General features: G+C 48.6%; 1 protein-coding gene across 1 annotated transcript in view; it reads right to left on the bottom strand.

The window, feature by feature from the left end:
- Positions 1-9521: 9521 nt before the first annotated feature.
- SLC28A2 (solute carrier family 28 member 2) overlaps positions 9522-21805 on the bottom strand; it is a 143712-nt gene continuing 131428 nt past the window's right edge. Inside the window, exon 18 of the mRNA XM_073579367.1 lies at positions 9522-10075. Coding sequence (XP_073435468.1) covers positions 9958-10075 — 118 coding nt within the window. The 3' untranslated portion in view covers positions 9522-9957. The remainder of the gene's footprint in view (positions 10076-21805) is intronic.

A 21805-nucleotide genomic window follows, 5' to 3' on the forward strand; every position in this document is an offset into this window, starting at 1 on the left:
CCTGAACCTAACAACAACAACTAGCAGTAGCTGTGGGGGGTTCCTACGGTGCCCTAGACCCCTCGATCACAGCCGGAGAACTACATAGCCTAAAGACAGAAAGGGAAATCTAAACTGCCCCAGAGCAGACCCCAAAGCAATAGGCAGCCCCCAACATATAATGACGGTGAAGCAAGATGAAAAAACACTCACACAGATAGAAAGAAAGGCTGAGCAAATGATGGGGCCCAAGCTAACTAAATAGGACAGAATAGAAAAGCTGCTGTCTGCAATCCGCCAAAACCCTCTCAAAAACAAGAGCCAACAGACTGATAGGGAAAAAAGCCCTGAAGACGCTAGGCTTCAAAAAGACTATATTAGTACTCAGGTATTATCTGAAGACAGAGCAAAAAGGAATTCAGCACACCCTGCAGGGAAAGGCAGAAATCCAGAAAAACAAGGCAAAACAAAACCAAAACACAAATGCAAAAAGTAGAGCAGAAAACTTAGCTTTTGAGGAGCAGGAATCAGACTGGTCTCCAAGAATCCCTCAGAGTAATCACCCGCAAGGCAGAAGGGCGTCGGCTGCCTTATATCCAGTCAGCAATCCCAGTCACCCAGTCATCATCATTCTGCTCAGGTGCTTTGTAATCAGCCTCACTACCTTCCTTCACCAGAAGAGGGAGTTCATCAGACCTCAATGGTGAAGGGGAAAATGAACTCACAACAACTCTTCCTACTAGGGAAGAAAGTTTGAGGCCTTGCACGCTGTGCTTTTTTGACCGTCTGGCCAAGCTGTCCTGCAATTTTTTGGGTTTTTGTAACCCGTATTTGGACTGCTCCGGGCCTGCCAGATAACAAATGTTGCGATATCGATGCCCGCTGCGGATGCTCCTCCTCCTCTTCTGAGCTATTGGCAGCGGCACACTCTACCCCCAATGGATGCCAATCTGGGTCAACAACTGGGTCATCCATCACCTCCTCTTCAATGTCATGTGCACCTTCCTCTGTGTCACCGTGTATGGTGGTATAGTATGCGGGACGGGGCAACTGAGTTTCATCAGGGTCAGATTCTGGCTCAGTACACTGCGAGGACAATGTAGTGCTCTGAGTGAATGTACCAGCAGATAAATCTAGCAGTGGCTGTGCATCAGTGCACTCCATGTCAGATTCATCTTGGCCTGGGTAATTCACGATTTGACTTGATAACCCAGGCATGGTATGTGAAAACAGCTCCATGGAGTAATCTGTAGTGTGGCCTACCGCATCCTTCAATTTTGGTAGGGGTGAAGGACACAAGGAAAGGTGTGGTTCATGACCATGAGCCTCCAATGATGACTCAGTGCTTTTATTTTTTTAAAACTTTAGAAGAGGAGGCGATAGAGCTGGAGGCTGAGTCAGCAATTTAAACCAAAACTTGTTCTTGAAGCTCCGGCTTTAGAAGCGGTTTACCTACTCCCAGAAAAGGGAGCCTTCGAGGCTTTGTGGAGCCAGACAATGCCACAGCCTCAACACCTCCAGTATTAGGTGCTATTTTGCTTTTGCCACTACCAGCAGATCCACCACCAACACCATCATTACCAGCTGTCAACCCCCGCCCACTTCCACGGACTCTTCCACCACACTTCCTCATTTTTTGGAAAAATTTACCCAAATTTACACCAACTCTCTGGTACTGTAAAACAAGGTACAAGGTGTATATACTACTGTGGAGAATTGGAATGTCTCTACACTTCTGTTAGCACCGCACACGGCAAGGCGGAATTCCCTGGAGTGGACCCTCGGGGCCGTGGCTCCGAGGGGCCCCGGACGAGCAACCAGGTGTGACCGACCCCTATACAGGGACCGTTTGGCGCAAGTCCAGAGACTCGAATGCCACGGCAGCCAGAACCAAGAGGGGCGGCTCGGAATGGATCACAGAGCGGTAGACGGGAAGAAGGACTGCGTAAGGACGGCTGGAACAGACATCGGTAGCCTAGAATAGAATCAGGACAGCAGGTAGAGGCCCATGCAGGCAGGGCTTGAGGCTGACGGCAGGTACGGACTCGGGTAGGCAGAGCTGGAGCAGGTACAGAGACAGAACTGGAACTGGCACGGACACGGGACTGGAGCAGGCACGGACACAGGACTGGAGCAGGTACGGACACCGGACTTGGAGCAGGCACGGACACAGGATTGGAAGCAGGTACGGACACAGAACCTGGAGCAGGTACGGACACAGGACTTAGAGCAGGTATGGACACAGGATTGGAAGCAGGTACGGACACAGGACTTGGAGCAGGTACGGACACCGGACTTGGAGCAGGCACGGACACAGGATTGGAAACAGGTACGGACACAGGACCTGGAGCAGGTACGGACACCGGACTTGGAGCAGGCACGGACACAGGATTGGAAACAGGTACGGACACCGGACTTGGAGCAGGCACGGACACAGGACTTGGAGCAGAGCTGGAAGCAAACACAGAGATTAGGCAGGGAGCCTGATACCAGGCGAGAGCACAGGGCCTAAGGTGCTGCAAGAAACAAACACGGTCAGGCACCTCCACTAGGGGAGGGCGGCCTGATATGGCTGCCGCTGTGCCCTCATTGGTCCGGCAGCGCAATCGGGGCAGGGCACCGCCGGAGACCAGCTCAGCTGTGAAGAGCCGGCCGCGGCCTACAGCGCATGCGCGAGGCCCGCGGTGATGTCACCAGCCGCAGGTCGGACAGAGAGAGACGCCGACGGCGGGGCTGGAGGGAGCGCGGCTGCTGGGCGAGGTAAGTATAGCCGCGCACACAGGGACGCCGGCCTGGGAGCGTGACAGGGGGATCGGGGGCCGTGATGGCAAGCCCGGGGCCGTGACAGTACCCTCCCCCTTAAGCCGCCCCCTGCTGCGGTTGGCAAAAAATTTCCTGAGAATGTGGGGGGCGTTGATGTTCTCCCAAGGCTCCCAGGGCTCCCAGGATCTCTCCTCAGGACCAAAACCCTCCCAGTCAACAAGGAAAAAGGTCCTCCCTCTAACTCTCCTCATGGCGAGAATATCCCTTACCTCGAAAGTGTCATCCGAGCCCACCGGCTGAGGGGCTGGAGTAGGTTATGGATGGAACTGATTCAGGACCACAGGTTTCAGGAGAGAGACGTGGAAGGTGTTCGGGATACGGAGTGAAGCAGGCAACCTCAACTTGTAGGCGACTTCGTTGACTCGTTCCAGGATCTCAAAAGGACCTATGTCCCAGCTTGTAAGAGGGTAGTTTTAGTCGGATGTACTTGGATGAAAGCCAGACCTTATCCCCAATGTGAAACGGTGGAGGATCCAGCCTCCTTTTGTCTGCGTGGTTCTTCATTCGCTCACTGGCCCTTTTGAGGGCGGAGTTGGTCTCAGACCAGATTTCAGAGAATTCCTGGAACAGGGAGTTGGCTGCCGGTACTTCGGAGGTTGGGGTGACAGGAAGAGGTATTTTAGGATGTTTGCCGAATACCACAAAAAAGGGCGATTTAGTAGAGGGTTCGCCGACATGATTGTTGTAGGCGAACTCTGCCCAAGGAAGCAGATCAACCCTGTTATCCTGGTGGGCGTTGGAAAAATGCCGAAGGTATGCAGTCAGGGTCTGGTTAGTTCGTTCCACTTGCCCATTGGTCTGTGGATGATAGGCAGAAGAAAAATCCAAGGAAATATCCAGAAGTTTGCAAAGCGCTCTCCAAAATTTAGCCATAAACTGTACTCCACGATCAGAGACAATTCGTAGAGGTAGACCATGTAGTCTGAAAACCTGATGGACGAAGATCTTGGCTAATCCGGGTGCGGAAGGAAGGCCGCTTAACGGAATGAAATGTGCCATTTTAGAAAAGCGGTCCACCACCACAAGAATCACCGTACAGCCAGACGAGCGGGGCAGGTCTGTGATAAAGTCCATGGCGATATTCTCCCAAGGCGACTTCGGTACCGGCAAGGGAAGCAGCAGGCCAAATGGAGGACGACGGGGTGTCTTATTCCTAGCACAGGAGGAACAGGAGGCGACGAAGTCTTCCGAATGAATCCCTTGGCGAGGTTCTCCGTGACGTATTCAGACATGGCTGCGGATTCTGCAGGGGACAGCGGGTAGATCCTGCCCCTGGGAGGAGTAGAACCTGGGATTAGCTCGATCGGGCAGTCGAAGGACCGATGAGGTGGGAGGACCTCCGACTCCTTCTTGTCGAAAACGTCTGCATAAGCCCAATAGGCTGAAGGAAGCCCAGAGAGCTCCTGAGGTGGGCGGACGGGAACCACTGGATGAATGGGATTCAGACAGCGACCATGATATGGATCTCCCCAGCGCAAGACCTCCCCAGTCGACCAGTTGAGTACCGGCTGGTGGGTCCGTAACCACGGGAGACCAAGAAGAATGGCATGAGACAAGTCGGGCAACACGTAGAAGGCTACTTTTTCACGGTGGAGAGCGCCGACTTGCAAGACAACCTCTTCTGTGACCGCGGTGATGGATTCCAGTAGCTGTCGGCCATCAACGGAAGCGATAATCCGGGGGTTCTTCAGGGTAACCACGGGAATACGATATTTGTCCACAACTTCACGCCGGATGAAGTTGCCTGCTGAGCCCGAATCCACATAGGCCACCTCGGACCCACGCCTCTCCCCTGAAAGTAGAAGAACAGAAAGAGTGAGGGCCTGAGAGGAATCATAATCACCTAGGAAGGCCTCTCTTACCTGGCCTAGGTGGAAGAGTATCCCGGTCTCTCAGGACAAGAGCGGATGAAGTGGGATGCCCCCCCCACAATAAAGACAAAGACCTTGCTCCCGTCTCTCCCTTTGACGTCTCTCAGCCATCCGGACCCGATCCACCTGCATGGGCTCAGGGGGCGGAGTATGTACAGGACCAGGCGAGCGTGGATTAAAGGACCGGTTAGCGGTCGGGGCAGGCCTAATGGGCCTCCTGTCCCTCGCCGATTCTCGGGTGCGCTCCTGGAACCGGAGGTCTATTCGAGTGGCCAGGGAGATGAGGTCCTCGAGGGTGGTGGGAGTATCCCGCCCCGCCAACTCATCCTTAATTCTGCCCGACAACCCACGCCAAAAGGCCCCGACCAATGCCGCATTGTTCCAACCCAATTCGGAGGACATGGTGCGGAACCGAATGGCGTATTGACCAACTGTCAGGGTGCCCTGGTGGAGGTTGAATAGTGATTCAGTAAGCGAGGCTACCCGTCCGGGCTCATTGAACACCTTACGAAAGGTGTCCAAGAAAACCGGGATGTTAGAGACTATGGGATCGTCCCTCTCCCAGAGCGGATTTAACCAGGATAAGGCCTCTCCCTCCAGATGGGACATGATAAAGGCCACCTTGGCCCTATCGGAGGGATACTGATGAGGCTGAAGCTCAAAATGCAAGCCACACTGGTTTAGGAACCCTCTACACTGTTTGGGGTCCCCACCGTATCGGGGTGGTTTGGCAAGGCGAGGAGAGGGAAACGGAGCGGGACTGGGGATGGCGGCTGAGACCGCGGCGGCGGACTGGAGATCTCCCAGACGGCTGTCTACCGAGGCCATATAAGACAAAATATGGGACTGAGCGTCCTGCTGCTGGCTCAACTCCTGCTGGAGGCCGGCCAGCTGAGCGGCATTCCCCAGATCGGCCGCCTGAAGAGCGGACAGGCGGGACTCCATGGCCTTCATGACCGACATGATGCGCCCCTGGTTCTCTCGTAAAAAGAGGAACTCCTTTTGACCGGAAGCGGAAACACCGGCGGGATCCATGGCCTGACCGTACTGTTAGCACCGCACACGGCAAGGCGGAATTCCCTGGAGTGGACCCTCTGGGCCGTGGCACCGAGGGGCCCCGGACGAGCAACCAGGTGTGACCGACCCCTATAAAGGGACCGTTTGGCGCAAGTCCAGAGACTCGAATTCCACGGCAGCCGGAACCAAGAGTGGCGTCTCGGAATGGATCACAGAGTGGTAGACGGGAAGAAGGACTGCGTAAGGACGGCTGGAACAGACACCGGTAGCCTAGAATAGAATCAGGACAGCAGGTAGAGGCCCGTGCAGGCAGGGCTTGAGGCTGACGGCAGGTACTTGGAGCAGGTACGGACACCGGACTTGGAGCAGGCACGGACACAGGATTGGAAGCAGGTACGGACACAGAACCTAGAGCAGGTACGGACACAGGACTTGGAGCAGGTATGGACACAGGACTTGGAGCAGATACGGACACCGTACTTGGAGCAGGCACAGACACAGGATTGGAAGCAGGTACGGACACAGGACCTGGAGCAGGTACGGACACCGGACTTGGAGCAGGCACGGACACAGGATTGGAAACAGGTACGGACACCGGACTTGGAGCAGGCACGGACACAGGACTTGGAGCAGGGCTGGAAGCAAACACAGAGATTAGGCAGGGAGCCTGATACCAGGCGAGAGCACAGGGCCTAAGGTGCTGCAAGAAACAAACACGGTCAGGCGCCTCCACCAGGGAAGGGCGGCCTGATATGGCTGCCGCTGTGCCCTCATTGGTCCGGCGGCACAATCGGGGCAGGGCACCGCCGGAGACCAGACCAGCTGTGAAGAGCCGGCCGCGGCCTACAGCGCATGCGCGAGGCCCGCGGTGATGTCACCAACCGCGGGCCGGACGGAGAGAGACGCCGACGGCGGGGCTGGAGGGAGCGTGGCTGCCAGGTGAGGTAAGTACAGCCGCGCGCACGGGGACGCCGGCCTGGGAGCGTGACAGGGGGATCGGGGGCTGTGATGGCAAGACCGGGGGCCGTGACAACTTCAGGAGACTGTGGGATTCAGTCAGGCCATGTTTATTTAACACCGCAATATGACAGGCAGATTCTCTATGCTGTTAGAAAGGTGTATAGAGGACTGTGTAGAATTGGGATGTCTCTACACTTCAGGACACTGTGGGATTCAGACAGGCCCTGTTTATTTAACACCGCAATATGACAGGCAGATTCTCTATGCCGTTAGAAGGGTGTATAGAGGACTGTGTAGAATTGGAATGTCTCTACACTTCAGGAGACTGTGGGATTCAGTCAGGCCCTGTTTATTTAACACCGCAATATGACAGGCAGATTCTCTATGCTGTTAGAAGGGTGTATAGAGGACTGTGGAGAATTGGAATGTCTCTACACTTCAGGACACTGTGGGATTCAGTCAGGCCCTGTTTATTTAACACCGCAATGTGACCGGCAGAAATTGCCTAGTGTATGACAAACTACAAGGTGTATATAGAATTGGGCAGAACTGGAATCTCGCTACAGTGTAGGTCTGTAAGAACGGAACAACTCCTCGACTTATCCTTACAGAGTCACACACAGATAGCTTCACTGTGGCCGTGATAACAGCCGTTACACGGCACTGAGAGAGGAGCGTGCACGTACACCGCTGTCCAGTGTATGTAAAATTGTCAAGCTCCGTGTTTTAGTATATGGACTGACACACGCTGTCTCTCTATAGTTTTGAATGTAATCAAACAGCAAATATACTAAACTGTTTGAAAACCAGACAAAACAATAAGGTGGAGGTCTGTAAGAATGGAACAACTCCTCGACTTATCCTTACAGAGTCACACACAGATAGCTTCACTGTGGCCATGATAATAGAGAGAGGAGCGTACACCGCTGTACGGTGTCTGAAAAATGAACGCTCAGTAGCTCACAAGAACAAAACAGTAAAATCTGGATTGCTTTGAAAAAAGCAGTTTGCTCAGCAGTTGGCACACAGCAATGCAGCTACCAGGTAGCCTTAAAAGGCAGCCTAATAACCAACAGAGCTGATGCACCAAAATATAGCCTCCCCTTGCACTGCACAGTGACTGGTGTGTTGTACAGGCAAAATCGCTAGCAGCAGAATCAGTTTTTGGTATCTTCTTCCCTGCCTAACACTCTCCCTACAGAATCAGCAGCAGCTCTCCCTATTCTGAGATCAGCATGAGTAACATGGCGGTCGGCGTCCCCGCCCTTTTATACCCCCTGTGACACCCCACAAAGCAAGACAATCACTTGCATGTCCTTCTCTAAGATGGTGGTGACTAATGCCTATGTCATCACGTTGCCCACAGTGTCCGTTCTTCCTGATTGGCTGCAAAAAGGGCGCTCAAGCATCTTTTGAAACGCGACTTTGGCGCTAAAGTCGCCGACCTCGTGGCAGACCTCACACTAAGGTCGGGTTTCGTTTCATGAAACCCGACTTTGGCGAAAGTCGGCGAATTTTCAATTTTTTCGACCCGTTTCGCTCAACTCTAGTGGTCGCTACAGCCAACAAAGGGATTGAGCAGCTCTGCTGATGTAGACTGCACAAGCCAATGAGGCCAGTATTGACTGCAGCACTGATGTTAGGCTAGTTTCACACTAGCGTTTTGGAGCGCAGCGACGGCCTGCGCACGGCCGCCGCTAAGCCTCGCCCCCTGCCGCGCCCCGCCGGTAGCTCCGCCCACCGGCGCATGACGCTGCATGCGCCCTGCGTCCCCTATCTTTATCACAGGGGGCACAGGCCGTGCGCAGTATGCGTTTGGCGGCGCATGCGTCCTTTTTGACGGTGCGCCGACCTGCGCCAAAGGCAACCTGCTGCATTTTGGTTGCGTCGGCGCACCGTCAAAAAGGCGCATGCGCCGCCAAACGCATACTGCGCACGGCCTGCGCCCCCTGTGATAAAGATAGGGGACGCAGGGCGCATGCAGCATCATGCGCCGGTGGGCGGAGCTACCGGCGGGGGCGCTGCAGGGGGCGGGGCTTAGCGGAAGCCGTGCGCAGGCCGTCGCTGCACTCCAAAACGCTAGTGTGAAACTAGCCTTAGGCTGGTTTCACACTTGCGTTTTTTTGCGCTTTTTTGCACAAAAAAAGCATGCGTTTTTTTTCCTATACTTTACATGGGTGCGCATACACATGTGTTTGTACGTGTTTGTATGCGCATGCGTTTTTTTGTAATGTGCGCTCGGGCGCACAAAATGCATCTTGTTGCATTTTTTGTGCGTCCAACTTGTCCCAAAAAAACGCATGCGCACGCAATGCGTTTTTTTTCACCCAACCACCCATTATAGTCTATGGGTGCGCTGACGTGCGCATGGTAATGTGCACGTCAGTGCAAAAAAACAAGCACAAAACCGCAAAAAAACGCACAAAAACGCACGATGCGTTTTTTATGTGCGTTTGCAATGCGCACGGTGCGCAGCGCAAAAAAACGCAAGCGTGAAAGTAGCCTTAGCCTTTATAACCCCACTCCCAGAATAACAGCAAACAAGTATATGAGTATTGTCTTATATTTCATTATGTTTTTAAGCTGGCATCTCGCTGCTGGTCACGCTATCCAATGCGTCTCTCCACTGTTACTTTTTATCACCAACTCTTCCCAACTCCTCTTCCAGAGAGGGCATGGCACCGTTTTCAGAACCTGGAAGAGAGTAGATCTCACCGAAAATCACCATCAGAGGACAGTGTAATGACACATTAGATTGTGTGACTGGCAGCGAGATATCGGCTTGGAAGGATGTAAACAGATAATCACAAATATGTTTGTTTGGAGCTGTTGGGACAGATGGGGACAGGTTATAACAGTGGACAACCCCTCTAAGACTTTTTTTTTTTTTAATATTATTGATGATGACACATCCAACATACATTACATACATTACAAACAAAGGGGGTATTTTTCAATATATTAGACAGTATAACATTGGATGAACATTGCACCATGGCAAAATAATACAATCAGGTTATTCTGAGGTCTGATGAGTTGTCCTTCATGATGTAGATCGAATGTAAGCTTCCACTTTCCTGCGTTTTATTAGAAGTGGGAGGTAGGTAACTTACCATTGTGTTACAATATTCCATGCTATAAATGATGAATGAAAGTGCATTATAAATAATTGATGTGGCTGTTGTTCTGGAAGTACCAGTCCTCAGTCCACATGGCTGACGTTCTTATATTAGCATGCAAGTAATTCGTGATGCTGTTTTTCAGTGCTGATCTGTGCCATTTTTCCATGAGAAATTAGAAGGCAGCTTCAGCCTTGACAAACTGTATTGTTGTAAACGGAGCAGCAATTGTTTAAAGCCGACATGGAGTGATTCACATTTTCCCAGCCATTTACAAATGACAGCGTCCCATTTATATTTTCAGTGCTGTAAAAGGAAATAAAAATGTATGAAATGTAAGCGATTTTCACAAGCAGATGAAAGCTAAGTATGTATTTCATCAAGAGTTTATCGTTGGCGGGATCCTACTGGACGCTCCCGTCCAAAGTTCAGGAACATGTCCCACTCTCGTTCGAGATCCACATCATTGAGATCTAATATTTCGAACTATGATGATGAGATGGGACAGAGAGGTTTTGATCAGAATACCACCAATAAGGTGGCTCTCCCAAAGAGGATTGAGACACGTCAATCGTCTAAAAACAAGTCAGCCGGACCTAGGGCTCTCCTGACTGGCTCTCGGGGGGATCTACAGGTATTAAACTTGTCCACTCATATACTTACTGATATACAGTTGGAGGTTCTTGGTAAAGGCCTGACCTTCTCACCCACCAGCTCATTTGATTATTTTACAGCTCTGAAAGATCTTCAACTCTTTTCAAGGAAACTTATTTTGAAAAAGCTTCATGCCCGAAGTTATACTCCCGAGGTTCTGAGTGATGTGGAAAGGGTGGCACTCTCTGATCTGGAGGAATTGCTCTCGGAACAGGGCACCCCACGTACAAGTAAGTTTCCCCCTCTGGCTCGGCCTAGATCTACCAGGTTCCCCCCTTTGTCTATTTGTCCTTCCATTGAGATTTTCACCAATTTGGTTAGTGATGATTTTAAGAAACTATCATCGAGACGGAAATTTGATAATCTCACCTATAAACAACGTCAGGCAATTTCCCAACTACAGTCTCTGGGGGATGTAGTTTTTAAACCGGCTGACAAGGGGGGGAACATAGTGGTCTGGCCTAAACAGAAATACCAACGGGAAGCCTTCCGACAGCTCAGAGATGTGGACACTTATTTGAAACTCTCGTTTGACCCTAGGGCCACCTTTTCACAAGAACTTCAGATTATCCTCGATCGGGCATTTAGGAGTGGTATCATAACTAAGGGAGTTGTTGATGGTCTGACTGTCAGGTCTCCCAGGAACCCCACTTTTTACCTTCTATCTAAGGTCCACAAGGACGCCCTTGACCCCCCAGGGCGCCCTATTGTGTCGGGTATCGGTGGCATGTGTGAACCCATATGTCAATTCATTGACTTTTATTTGAAACCACTTGTTGAATTACTGCCTTCCTATATCCGAGACACAACGGACGTCCTGGCACGGGTCGATGGCGTCCTTGTGGATCCATCCACCCTTCTTGTGACTGCTGACGTGGAGAGTCTCTATACATGTATTGATCACTCGGTGGGATTAGATGCGGTACGCTGGTTTTTGGGGACCTCCGATCTGGATGGCCCTCTACGTGACTTGATTCTTGAGCTGGCTGATTTCATCCTTACCAACAATTTTTTTGTTTTCAAAGACCAGTTTTATCTGCAAAAGCGGGGCACAGCCATGGGCGCGGCCTGTGCGCCTTCGTATGCCAATCTCTTCCTTGGCGCCTGGGAGAGGGAGGTGTTTGGTGACGGGGGCCCACACGACGCGTCCCATGTGCTGTGCTGGTACCGCTATATAGACGATATCTTGTTTTTGTGGGACGGGACGACGGGTCAGCTCAGTGATTTTATGAGGACATTAAATGGGAATACTAAAAACATTCGTTTGACATATTCATTCGATTATGCATGTGTGGACTTCCTGGACGTCCGTCTGGAGGTCGATGTCGGCCGGCGCATCCAGACGAACGTATTCAGGAAGCCCACTTCGGTGAATTCCCTATTGCACGCTACATCAGCCCATGATTATGCCACGGTGAGGGCCATCCCGGTCGGACAATTCCTACGTATGCGACGCATCTGTTCCACCGATGACCGTTTTGAGAGACAAGCTCACAATTTGACAAATCGTTTCCTTAATAGAGGCTATAGCCGGAGATGTATCAAAGCCGGCTATAACAGGGCAAGGCATACCCCACGCAGCAGCCTCCTACATTCGACCCAGAGGGGTGGTGGAAATGTTGGTGATGGACCTGTCAGGTTCATCTCTACATATAATCATGAGTGGCAAAATATGAGAAATATTTTACGTAAACATTGGTCCGTTTTAGAGACAGATCCCTTCCTAGGGGCCACTCTGGGGAGCTCTCCCTCTATGACACCTCGCCGATCAAAAAATCTCAATGATATTTTGGTGCGGAGCCATTATGTTCCCACCTTTAAAAACCCTTTTGGTTCAAGTGGCCCGATCACTGGCTCGTTTTCTTGCGGACACTGCATTAGCTGCGCCAATGTCCTGCGCTGCTCCACGTTCTCCTCTTCAAGTGGTACCAGACAGTTTAAAATTAGATATCGTATTTCGTGTGGCACATCAAATGTGATATATTATGCCACATGTCCGTGTCCAAAAATCTACGTTGGTCTGACCACTAGAGAGTTGAGGACACGTGTTCGGGAGCATGTGCGGGACATTGGCGCGGCTGGGGTGGTGTCCGACCCGGCTGACTTGAAGATGATCCCCCGACACTTCCGGTCACATCATAATAGTGATGGTAGTCTGTTGAAGGTGAGGGGGATTGACGTATTGCATATGGGTATCAGGGGTGGTGACAACAAGAAAATACTTGCACAAATGGAAGCAAGGTAGATTGTGGAACTGGATACCATGACCCCAAAGGGACTTAATGAACATCTCAGTTTCGCCCCTTTCTTATAACTCCTGTAGCACACAAAAAATAATTTTTTCTTGACATTGGCCCTGTCTCGATTACTTTGCGAGATCCCTTCCTTTCCTTTTTGTTGCTTACAAATTCCGTATCCCCCATTTGATTCCGTGGCAGTTCCTTTTTGGTTTTTATTTTTTGTTTTTATATTTTGTTTTTAGCTATATAATTTTTTTCACATTTATTCATTTTCAGCATACAGCATTCCCCCTGTCCGTGGATTTGTGACGTGATTGTCTACACTATTGGACTGGTCATCTGCAAGCGCCCACAGTGTTACTTTTTATAACATTGGATGCCTCTTTATAATTGTGATAAATGTATATTTATGTCTTATCTATATCCTGCATTTTTATATATTGCATTATGCATTCATTATTGTATACAGTTTATATTCTATACCGCTTTAATTGTCATTGGCTGTATTGTGATATATATATATATTGTGGTGTTCTGAATTTTTTATGTATATGTTGCCGGAAATATTGGTATACTTTTTGCCACTTATATCTAGCGGTTTGAATAATAAGACCTTTTGCACATATATTTTTTGTGTGTAAGCCCTCTGCCCCACTGATCCCACCTATCTTTGGCACTGGCCATTTGGTGATTGGCCGTGCGCGTCGCCTCCAGTGCTCCGTGGCCCTGCTCTGCGCCCGGCATCTCAATGTGTGGTGCGCACATCCGGGTTATACCCCGGACTGTGTGCAGTGACACATGATGCCTGTGGTGCATCGCAGGACATTCGGGGTCTGGGGCGCATGCGCCGGTAGTGCCTTCACTATTGGCCAGCCTAAAATCACATGACTGAGGTCAGGGGCTCTCGCAAGGTCCTATTTGTACCTTGTGCTTTGGCGGTGATTGGGGCGCATGCGCTGACAGCGCTTTCTTTATTGGTTAATTCAGGTCACATGACCAGGGTCAAGGGCTATTTTAAGGTCCTGATGGACCATTTTCATCATATCCCTCTTGAGAAAGCGGCCTGAGACGCCGCGAAACGCGCGTCGGGGGTGGTACAGCCTGGTTCCCCCTTGCCTCCACTCCCGGTAAGTGCCCCTGGGACTTCACTTCCCCACTTTTATACCGCAGCCTCACACTGCGGTTTATTTTTCTACATTGATGCCCTCTATCTGTTTATTTCATTGCAACCATATTTAGGCCATTGTGCCTGGGCATTATATATCAGTATTGATTGTGGGGTTGAATTATTTCCCGGGGACATTGCTTGGGATTGTTTTCCATCATTATGGAGGTTTGGGGTATTGTGGGTGGATACTGTCTGCCTTTGTCCATAAAATGTACACTATTAGATACATGTTGTTTGTAGTACTTTACTTAAATAAAATTTGATATAACTTTTATTGCATGCTCTGTTTTTGCTCCTGGTATTCATTTAATTGTTTGAGCTTATGCTTTTTTGGCATTGGAGGTCGAAATTTTTCTTCCTTCATAAGCCATATGATGACTATAGGGCTTCTGATTTCATTAATTGTTTCTGTGTTTTTCACAGCTATCCCTATTCCTATTATGGATTTTCGCGCCCGTGATCTCACGTGGCGCACGCAACTAAGTGATGTGCTTCAGGACAGCCCAGATGGGGAACATGTTGGCTCCAATAAGGATATACAGGAAGTTGTATTTAAATTTAAGGAATTGTTACGTAAGAGAACCCGCATTTGGTGGAACCACGAGTTCCTGGACCAATATATACGAAAGGATTTGATTCCAAGGGGACTCCGAATTCAGGTTTTCCCCTCATTCCCAGTATTGGATGAGACTTTTAAAAACAAATGGGAGATCCTAACCAATGAATGCTCTAAGGGTTTCATGGTTCTCTTAAAACAATTGAACCATGATTCCCTTACTACCATTGAGGCTGAGATCGACGAATTGCAATCCATTCTGCAAAAAGAGATGTCTAGTGACGCCTTAAAGAAATTGAATGACCAAATTGACGTTGATCTCCAAAAATGGGCACATGACATCCAAGCCAATAAGGCAAAGAAATTTAAGAGGGATGTGCAGGATAAAATTTCATCAAGAGTTTATCGTTGGCGGGATCCTACTGGACGCTCCCGTCCAAAGTTCAGGAACATGTCCCACTCTCGTTCGAGATCCACATCATTGAGATCTAATATTTCGAACTATGATGATGAGATGGGACAGAGAGGTTTTGATCAGAATACCACCAATAAGGTGGCTCTCCCAAAGAGGATTGAGACACGTCAATCGTCTAAAAACAAGTCAGCCGGACCTAGGGCTCTCCAGACTGGCTCTCGGGGGGGATCTACAGGTATTAAACTTGTCCACTCATATACTTACTGATATACAGTTGGAGGTTCTTGGTAAAGGCCTGACCTTCTCACCCACCAGCTCATTTGATTATTTTACAGCTCTGAAAGATCTTCAACTCTTTTCAAGGAAACTTATTTTGAAAAAGCTTCATGCCCGAAGTTATACTCCCGAGGTTCTGAGTGATGTGGAAAGGGTGGCACTCTCTGATCTGGAGGAATTGCTCTCGGAACAGGGCACCCCACGTACAAGTAAGTTTCCCCCTCTGGCTCGGCCTAGATTTACCAGGTTCCCCCCTTTGTCTATTTGTCCTTCCATTGAGATTTTCACCAAGTTGGTTAGTGATGATTTTAAGAAACTATCATCGAGACGGAAATTTGATAATCTCACCTATAAACAACGTCAGGCAATTTCCCAACTACAGTCTCTGGGGGATGTAGATTTTAAACCGGCTGACAAGGGGGGGAACATAGTGGTCTGGCCTAAACAGAAATACCAACGGGAAGCCTTCCGACAGCTCAGAGATGTGGACACTTATTTGAAACTCTCGTTTGACCCTAGGGCCACCTTTTCACAAGAACTTCAGATTATCCTCGATCGGGCATTTAGGAGTGGTATCATAACTAAGGGAGTTGTTGATGGTCTGACTGTCAGGTCTCCCAGGAACCCCACTTTTTACCTTCTACCTAAGGTCCACAAGGACACCCTTGACCCCCCAGGGCGCCCTATTGTGTCGGGTATCGGTGGCATGTGTGAACCCATATGTCAATTCGTTGACTTTTATTTGAAACCACTTGTTGAATTACTGCCTTCCAATATCCGAGACACAACGGACGTCCTGGCACGGGTCGATGGCGTCCTTGTGGAACCATCCACCCTTCTTGTGACTGCTGACGTGGAGAGTCTCTATACATGTATTGATCACTCGGTGGGATTAGATGCGGTACGCTGGTTTTTGGGGACCTCCGATCTGGATGGCCCTCTACGTGACTTGATTCTTGAGCTGGCTGATTTCATCCTTACCCACAATTTTTTTGTTTTCAAAGACCAGTTTTATCTGCAAAAGCGGGGCACAGCCATGGGCGCGGCCTGTGCGCCTTCGTATGCCAATCTCTTCCTTGGCGCCTGGGAGAGGGAGGTGTTTGGTGACAGGGGCCCACACGACGCGTCCCATGTGCTGTGCTGGTACCGCTATATAGACGATATCTTGTTTTTGTGGGACGGGACGACGGGTCAGCTCAGTGATTTTATGAGGACATTAAATGGGAATACTAAAAACATTCGTTTGACATATTCATTCGATTATGCATGTGTGGACTTCCTGGACGTCCGTCTGGAGGTCGACGTCGGCCGGCGCATCCAGACGGACGTATTCAGGAAGCCCACTTCGGTGAATTCCCTATTGCACGCTACATCAGCCCATGATTATGCCATGGTGAGGGCCATCCCGGTCGGACAATTCCTACGTATGCGACGCATCTGTTCCACCGATGACCATTTTGAGAGACAAGCTCACAATTTGACAAATCGTTTCCTTAATAGAGGCTATAGCCGGAGATGTATCAAAGCCGGCTATAACAGCTATAACAGGGCAAGGCATACCCCACGCAGCAGCCTCCTACATTCGACCCAGAGGGGTGGTGGAAATGTTGGTGATGGACCTGTCAGGTTCATCTCTACATATAATCATGAGTGGCAAAATATGAGAAATATTTTACGTAAACATTGGTCCGTTTTAGAGACAGATCCCTTCCTAGGGGCCACTCTGGGGAGCTCTCCCTCTATGACACCTCGCCGATCAAAAAATCTCAATGATATTTTGGTGCGGAGCCATTATGTTCCCACCTTTAAAAACCATTTTGGTTCAAGTGGCCCGATCACTGGCTCGTTTTCTTGCGGACACTGCATTAGCTGCGCCAATGTCCTGCGCTGCTCCACGTTCTCCTCTTCAACTGGTACCAGACAGTTTAAAATTAGATATCGTATTTCATGTGGCACATCAAATGTGATATATTATGCCACATGTACGTGACCAAAAATCTACGTTGGTCTGACCACTAGAGAGTTGAGGACACGTGTTCGGGAGCATGTGTGGGACATTGGCGCGGCTGGGGTGGTGTCCGACCCGGCTGACTTGAAGACGATCCCCCGACACTTCCGGTCACATCATAATAGTGATGGTAGTCTGTTGAAGGTGAGGGGGATTGACGTATTGCATATGGGTATCAGGGGTGGTGACAACAAGAAAATACTTGCACAAATGGAAGCAAGGTGGATTGTGGAACTGGATACCATGACCCCAAAGGGACTTAATGAACATCTCAGTTTCGCCCCTTTCTTATAACTCCTGTAGCATACAAAAAATAATTATTTCTTGACATTGGCCCTGTCTCGATTACTTTGCGAGATCCCTTCCTTTCCTTTTTGTTGCTTACAAATTCCGTATCCCCCATTTGATTCCATGGCAGTTCCTTTTTGGTTTTTATTTTTTGTTTTTATATTTTGTTTTTAGCTATATAATTTTTTTCACATTTATTCATTTTCAGCATACAGCATTCCCCCTGTCCGTGGATTTGTGACGTGATTGTCTACACTATTGGACTGGTCATCGGCAAGCGCCCACAGTGTTACTTTTTATAACATTGGATGCCTCTTTATAATTGTGATAAATGTATATTTATGTCTTATCTATATCCTGCATTTTTATATATTGCATTATGCATTCATTATTGTATACAGTTTATATTCTATACCGCTTTAATTGTCATTGGCTATATTGTGATATATATATATTGTGGTGTTCTGAATTTTTTATGTATATGTTGCCGGAAATATTGGTATACTTTTTGCCACTTATATCTAGCGGTTTGAATAATAAGACCTTTTGCACATATATTTTTTGTGTGTAAGCCCTCTGCCCCACTGATCCCACCTATCTTTGGCACTGGCCATTTGGTGATTGGCCGTGCGCGTCACCTCCAGTGCTCCGTGGCCCTGCTCTGCACCCGGCATCTCAATGTGTGGTGCGCACATCCGGGTTATACCCCGGACTGTGTGCAGTCACACATGATGCCTGTGGTGCATCGCAGGACTTTCGGGGTCTGGGGCGCATGCGCCGGTAGTGCCTTCACTATTGGCCAGCCTAAAATCACATGACTGAGGTCAGGGGCTCTCGCAAGGTCCTATTTGTACCTTGTGCTTTGGCGGTGATTGGGGCGCATGCGCTGACAGCGCTTTCTTTATTGGTTAATTCAGGTCACATGACCAGGGTCAGGGGCTATTTTAAGGTCCTGATGGACCATTTTCATCATATCCCTCTTGAGAAAGCGGCCTGAGACGCCGCGAAACGCGCGTCGGGGGTGGTACAGCCTGGTTCCCCCTTGCCTCCACTCCTGGTAAGTGCCCCTGGGACTTCACTTCCCCACTTTTATACCGCAGCCTCACACTGCGGTTTATTTTTCTACATTGATGCCCTCTATCTGTTTATTTCATTGCAACCATATTTAGGCCATTGTGCCTGGGCATTATATATCAGTATTGATTGTGGGGTTGAATTATTTCCCGGGGACATTGCTTGGGATTGTTTTCCATCATTATGGAGGTTTGGGGTATTGTGGGTGGATACTGTCTGCCTTTGTCCATAAAATGTACACTATTAGATACATGTTGTTTGTAGTACTTTACTTAAATAAAATTTGATATAACTTTTATTGCATGCTCTGTTTTTCCTCCTGGTATTCATGTATTTCAGCCTGTCTAGATGGCAGAATTAACGGAACCTCATTACAGATGATCGAATCGGTTAGTTGCGGATAGAATTTGTGACTGATTTTTAAAAACTCACAGAAGTCTGTAAATTTGAACAATTTATGATTTGTTCTGCACCAAATCACCTACAGTAAAATGATCATCTCCATTCGACATATTGCAAAAAATGGCATCAGCCAGAAAATGATCACATGACCTCGGGGGTGAACCTGGATAGGGAGAAGAAACCAAAGCTCACAGCTTAGTCATAGGGAAAAAAAAGCCATAGATCACTGAACTAAAAGTACATAGCGGCTCGATTCGTCACATTTTTTTTTGTTCATCAAGTATGTCTCATGTTGGTCTTGATGAGGATACGGGGTGGAGTGCAATGCGCCTGATTTATTAAGAGGGGCTTGACTTTTAATGAATCAGGTGACCCGCAAAGTAGCTTGCTTCTCCGTGTGTGCACTGCCACTAACTTTAACCCAGTGGGAGCATCCGAAAACAACAATTTAATCAGTTAAATTAAATTAATAAACATATACATTTGTTAAATAAATTATGTATAGTCTCTTTTTTGAAGCGGCTGCGGGACACTGTAGGTAAGCAATGGCTGTGTAGTGGATTTGCAGCGCTATTGCAAGGCGTTTGTGTGGAAGACATTAGTGATGAGGATGTACCGTAGCAGTGGAATCAGGCTGGAAAAGACTACTGTGATCTACATCTTAGGAAGCTGATATTTATGTGCATGTGACTAGCATCAACATTTCTGAATCAAAAGGAAATTTAAACAAGGGTATAAAGTAATAGAGTGATGATTATGGTTGCCTTTTATGGCTAAAAGATATTAGTTAAAAAAAAATGTATGTTTTTGTTAGATAGAAAGTAAAATGGGTTTTCTACTTCAAGAAAAGTGGACCCCAAACTCTTTTATAATACATACCATAGCAAGCAGAGCATGTACTTACCCTGCACACATCCAGTGCTGACGTTCCGCTGCTGCGCTGATCTCAGCATTTTAGCCACAGTGGAGAGGTCAAAATTGACAGCTCACATCACCACAGCAGCCAACCATTGAGCTCAGTAGCTGTGTTTGTCTCCATTAGGCTGGTTTCACATTTGTGTTTTTTTTCGCGGTAATTTAGCGCTAAATAGCGCATGCGTTTTTTTCCCTATACTTTGCATGGGATGCGCTTATGTGCGCATACACATGCGTTTGTACGCGTTTTACCGCGCATGCGTTTTTTTGCGGTATGCGCTCGGGCGCACAAAATGCAACTTGTTGCATTTTTTGTGCGTCCGATTTGCCTCAAAAAAACGCATGCGCGCGCAATGCGTTTTTTTACAGCAAGACACCCAATATAAGTCTATGGGTGCACATATGTGCGCATTGGCATGCTTATGTATGCGTTTTTTTGCACATGCGTTTTTTTTTGTTAACCATGGAATTTAGGGGTTTGGGTTAGAGTTAGGGTTAGTTAAGGGGGTTTAGGGTTATTGTTAGGGTCAGGGTTAGGGTTAGGGTCAGGGTTAGGGTTAAGTATGGTTTGGTTAAGGGTTAGGGTCAGGGTTAGGGTTAGGGTTAGGGTCAGGGTTAGGGTTAGGGTTAAGTATGGTTTGGTTAAGGGTTAGGGTCAGGGTTAGGTTTAGGGTTAGGGTTAGGGTCAGGGTTAGGGTCAGGGTTAGGGTTAAGTATGGTTTGGTTAAGGGTTAGGGTCAGGGTTAGGGTTAGGGTTAGGGTTAGGGTCAGGGTTAGGGTTAGGGTTAAGTATGGTTTGGTTAAGGGTTAGGGTCAGGGTTAGGTTTAGGGTTAGGGTTAGGGTCAGGGTTAGGGTCAGGGTTAGGGTTAAGTATGGTTTGGTTAAGGGTTAGGGTCAGGGTTAGGGTTAGGGTTAGGGTCAGGGTTAGGGTTAAGTATGGTTTGGTTAAGGGTTAGGGTCAGGGTTAGGGTTAGGGTTAGGGTCAGGGTTAGGGTCAGGGTTAGGGTTAAGTATGGTTTGGTTAAGGGTTAGGGTCAGGGTTAGGGTTAGGGTTAGGGTCAGGGTTAGGGTTAGGGTTAAGGTTAGTTAGGGTTTGGGTTAGGGTTAAGTATGGTTTGGTTAAGGGTTAGGGTTAGGGTTAGGGTCAGGGTTAGGGTTAGGGTTAGGGTCAGGGTTAGGGTTAGGGTTAGGGTTAAGGTTAGTTAGGGTTTGGGTTAGGGTTAAGTATGGTTTGGTTAAGGGTTAGGGTCAGGGTTAGGGTTAAGTATGGTTTGGTTAAGGGTTAGGGTTAGGGTTAGGGTCAGGGTTAGGGTTAGGGTTAGGGTTAGGGTCAGGGTTAGGGTTAGTAAAGTCATGGTTTGGGTTAGTGTGAGGGGCCACCTAATGTTGGAAAAAAATGCAAACGCGGTAAAAACGCACTAAAAACGCATACAAACGCATAAAAACGCTGCGTTTTTTTCATGCATGCTCATAAAAATGCTTGAAAAAAACGCAGCAGTTGTATGCTTTTGTATGCATTTTTCAATGCGTTTTTTTGCGGGAAAAACGCGCTGCAAAAAAAGCAAGTGTGAAACAGGCCTTAGTCATTTATTTACAATGTAAATGTAATGATTTTGTTATAGGGGTGGCCCGAAACGAAAAGCTATCTAATATATACTTACCTTGTAATGTCTTCACATCCTGTTCTGTCCAGATGTCACCGTATCCCAGAAGTCCAAGCGGCAGAAGTTCACCGACCGCCATATTGGGCCACCCAAGTGATGGGTGTCTCAATATGGAAACGGCTGTTTGTACCAGCCTCTTGCGTGGTACCACCAGCGGAACACCGTTATACCACACACACACACTGTATACGCTGTACGCACCACACACACAAACACACACTGTATATGCCGTATACATCACACACACACACACATACATACTGTATGCGCCGTACGCACCACACACACACTGTGTACGCCATGCGCACCACACAAACACACACTGTATATGCCGTACACACCACACACACACTGTATATGTCATGTGCACCACAC

The sequence above is a fragment of the Dendrobates tinctorius genome, unplaced genomic scaffold (genome assembly GCF_039654945.1).
Source record: "Dendrobates tinctorius isolate UK_male_01 unplaced genomic scaffold, ASM3965494v1 ptg000062l, whole genome shotgun sequence".
Taxonomy (NCBI): Eukaryota; Metazoa; Chordata; class Amphibia; order Anura; family Dendrobatidae; genus Dendrobates; species Dendrobates tinctorius.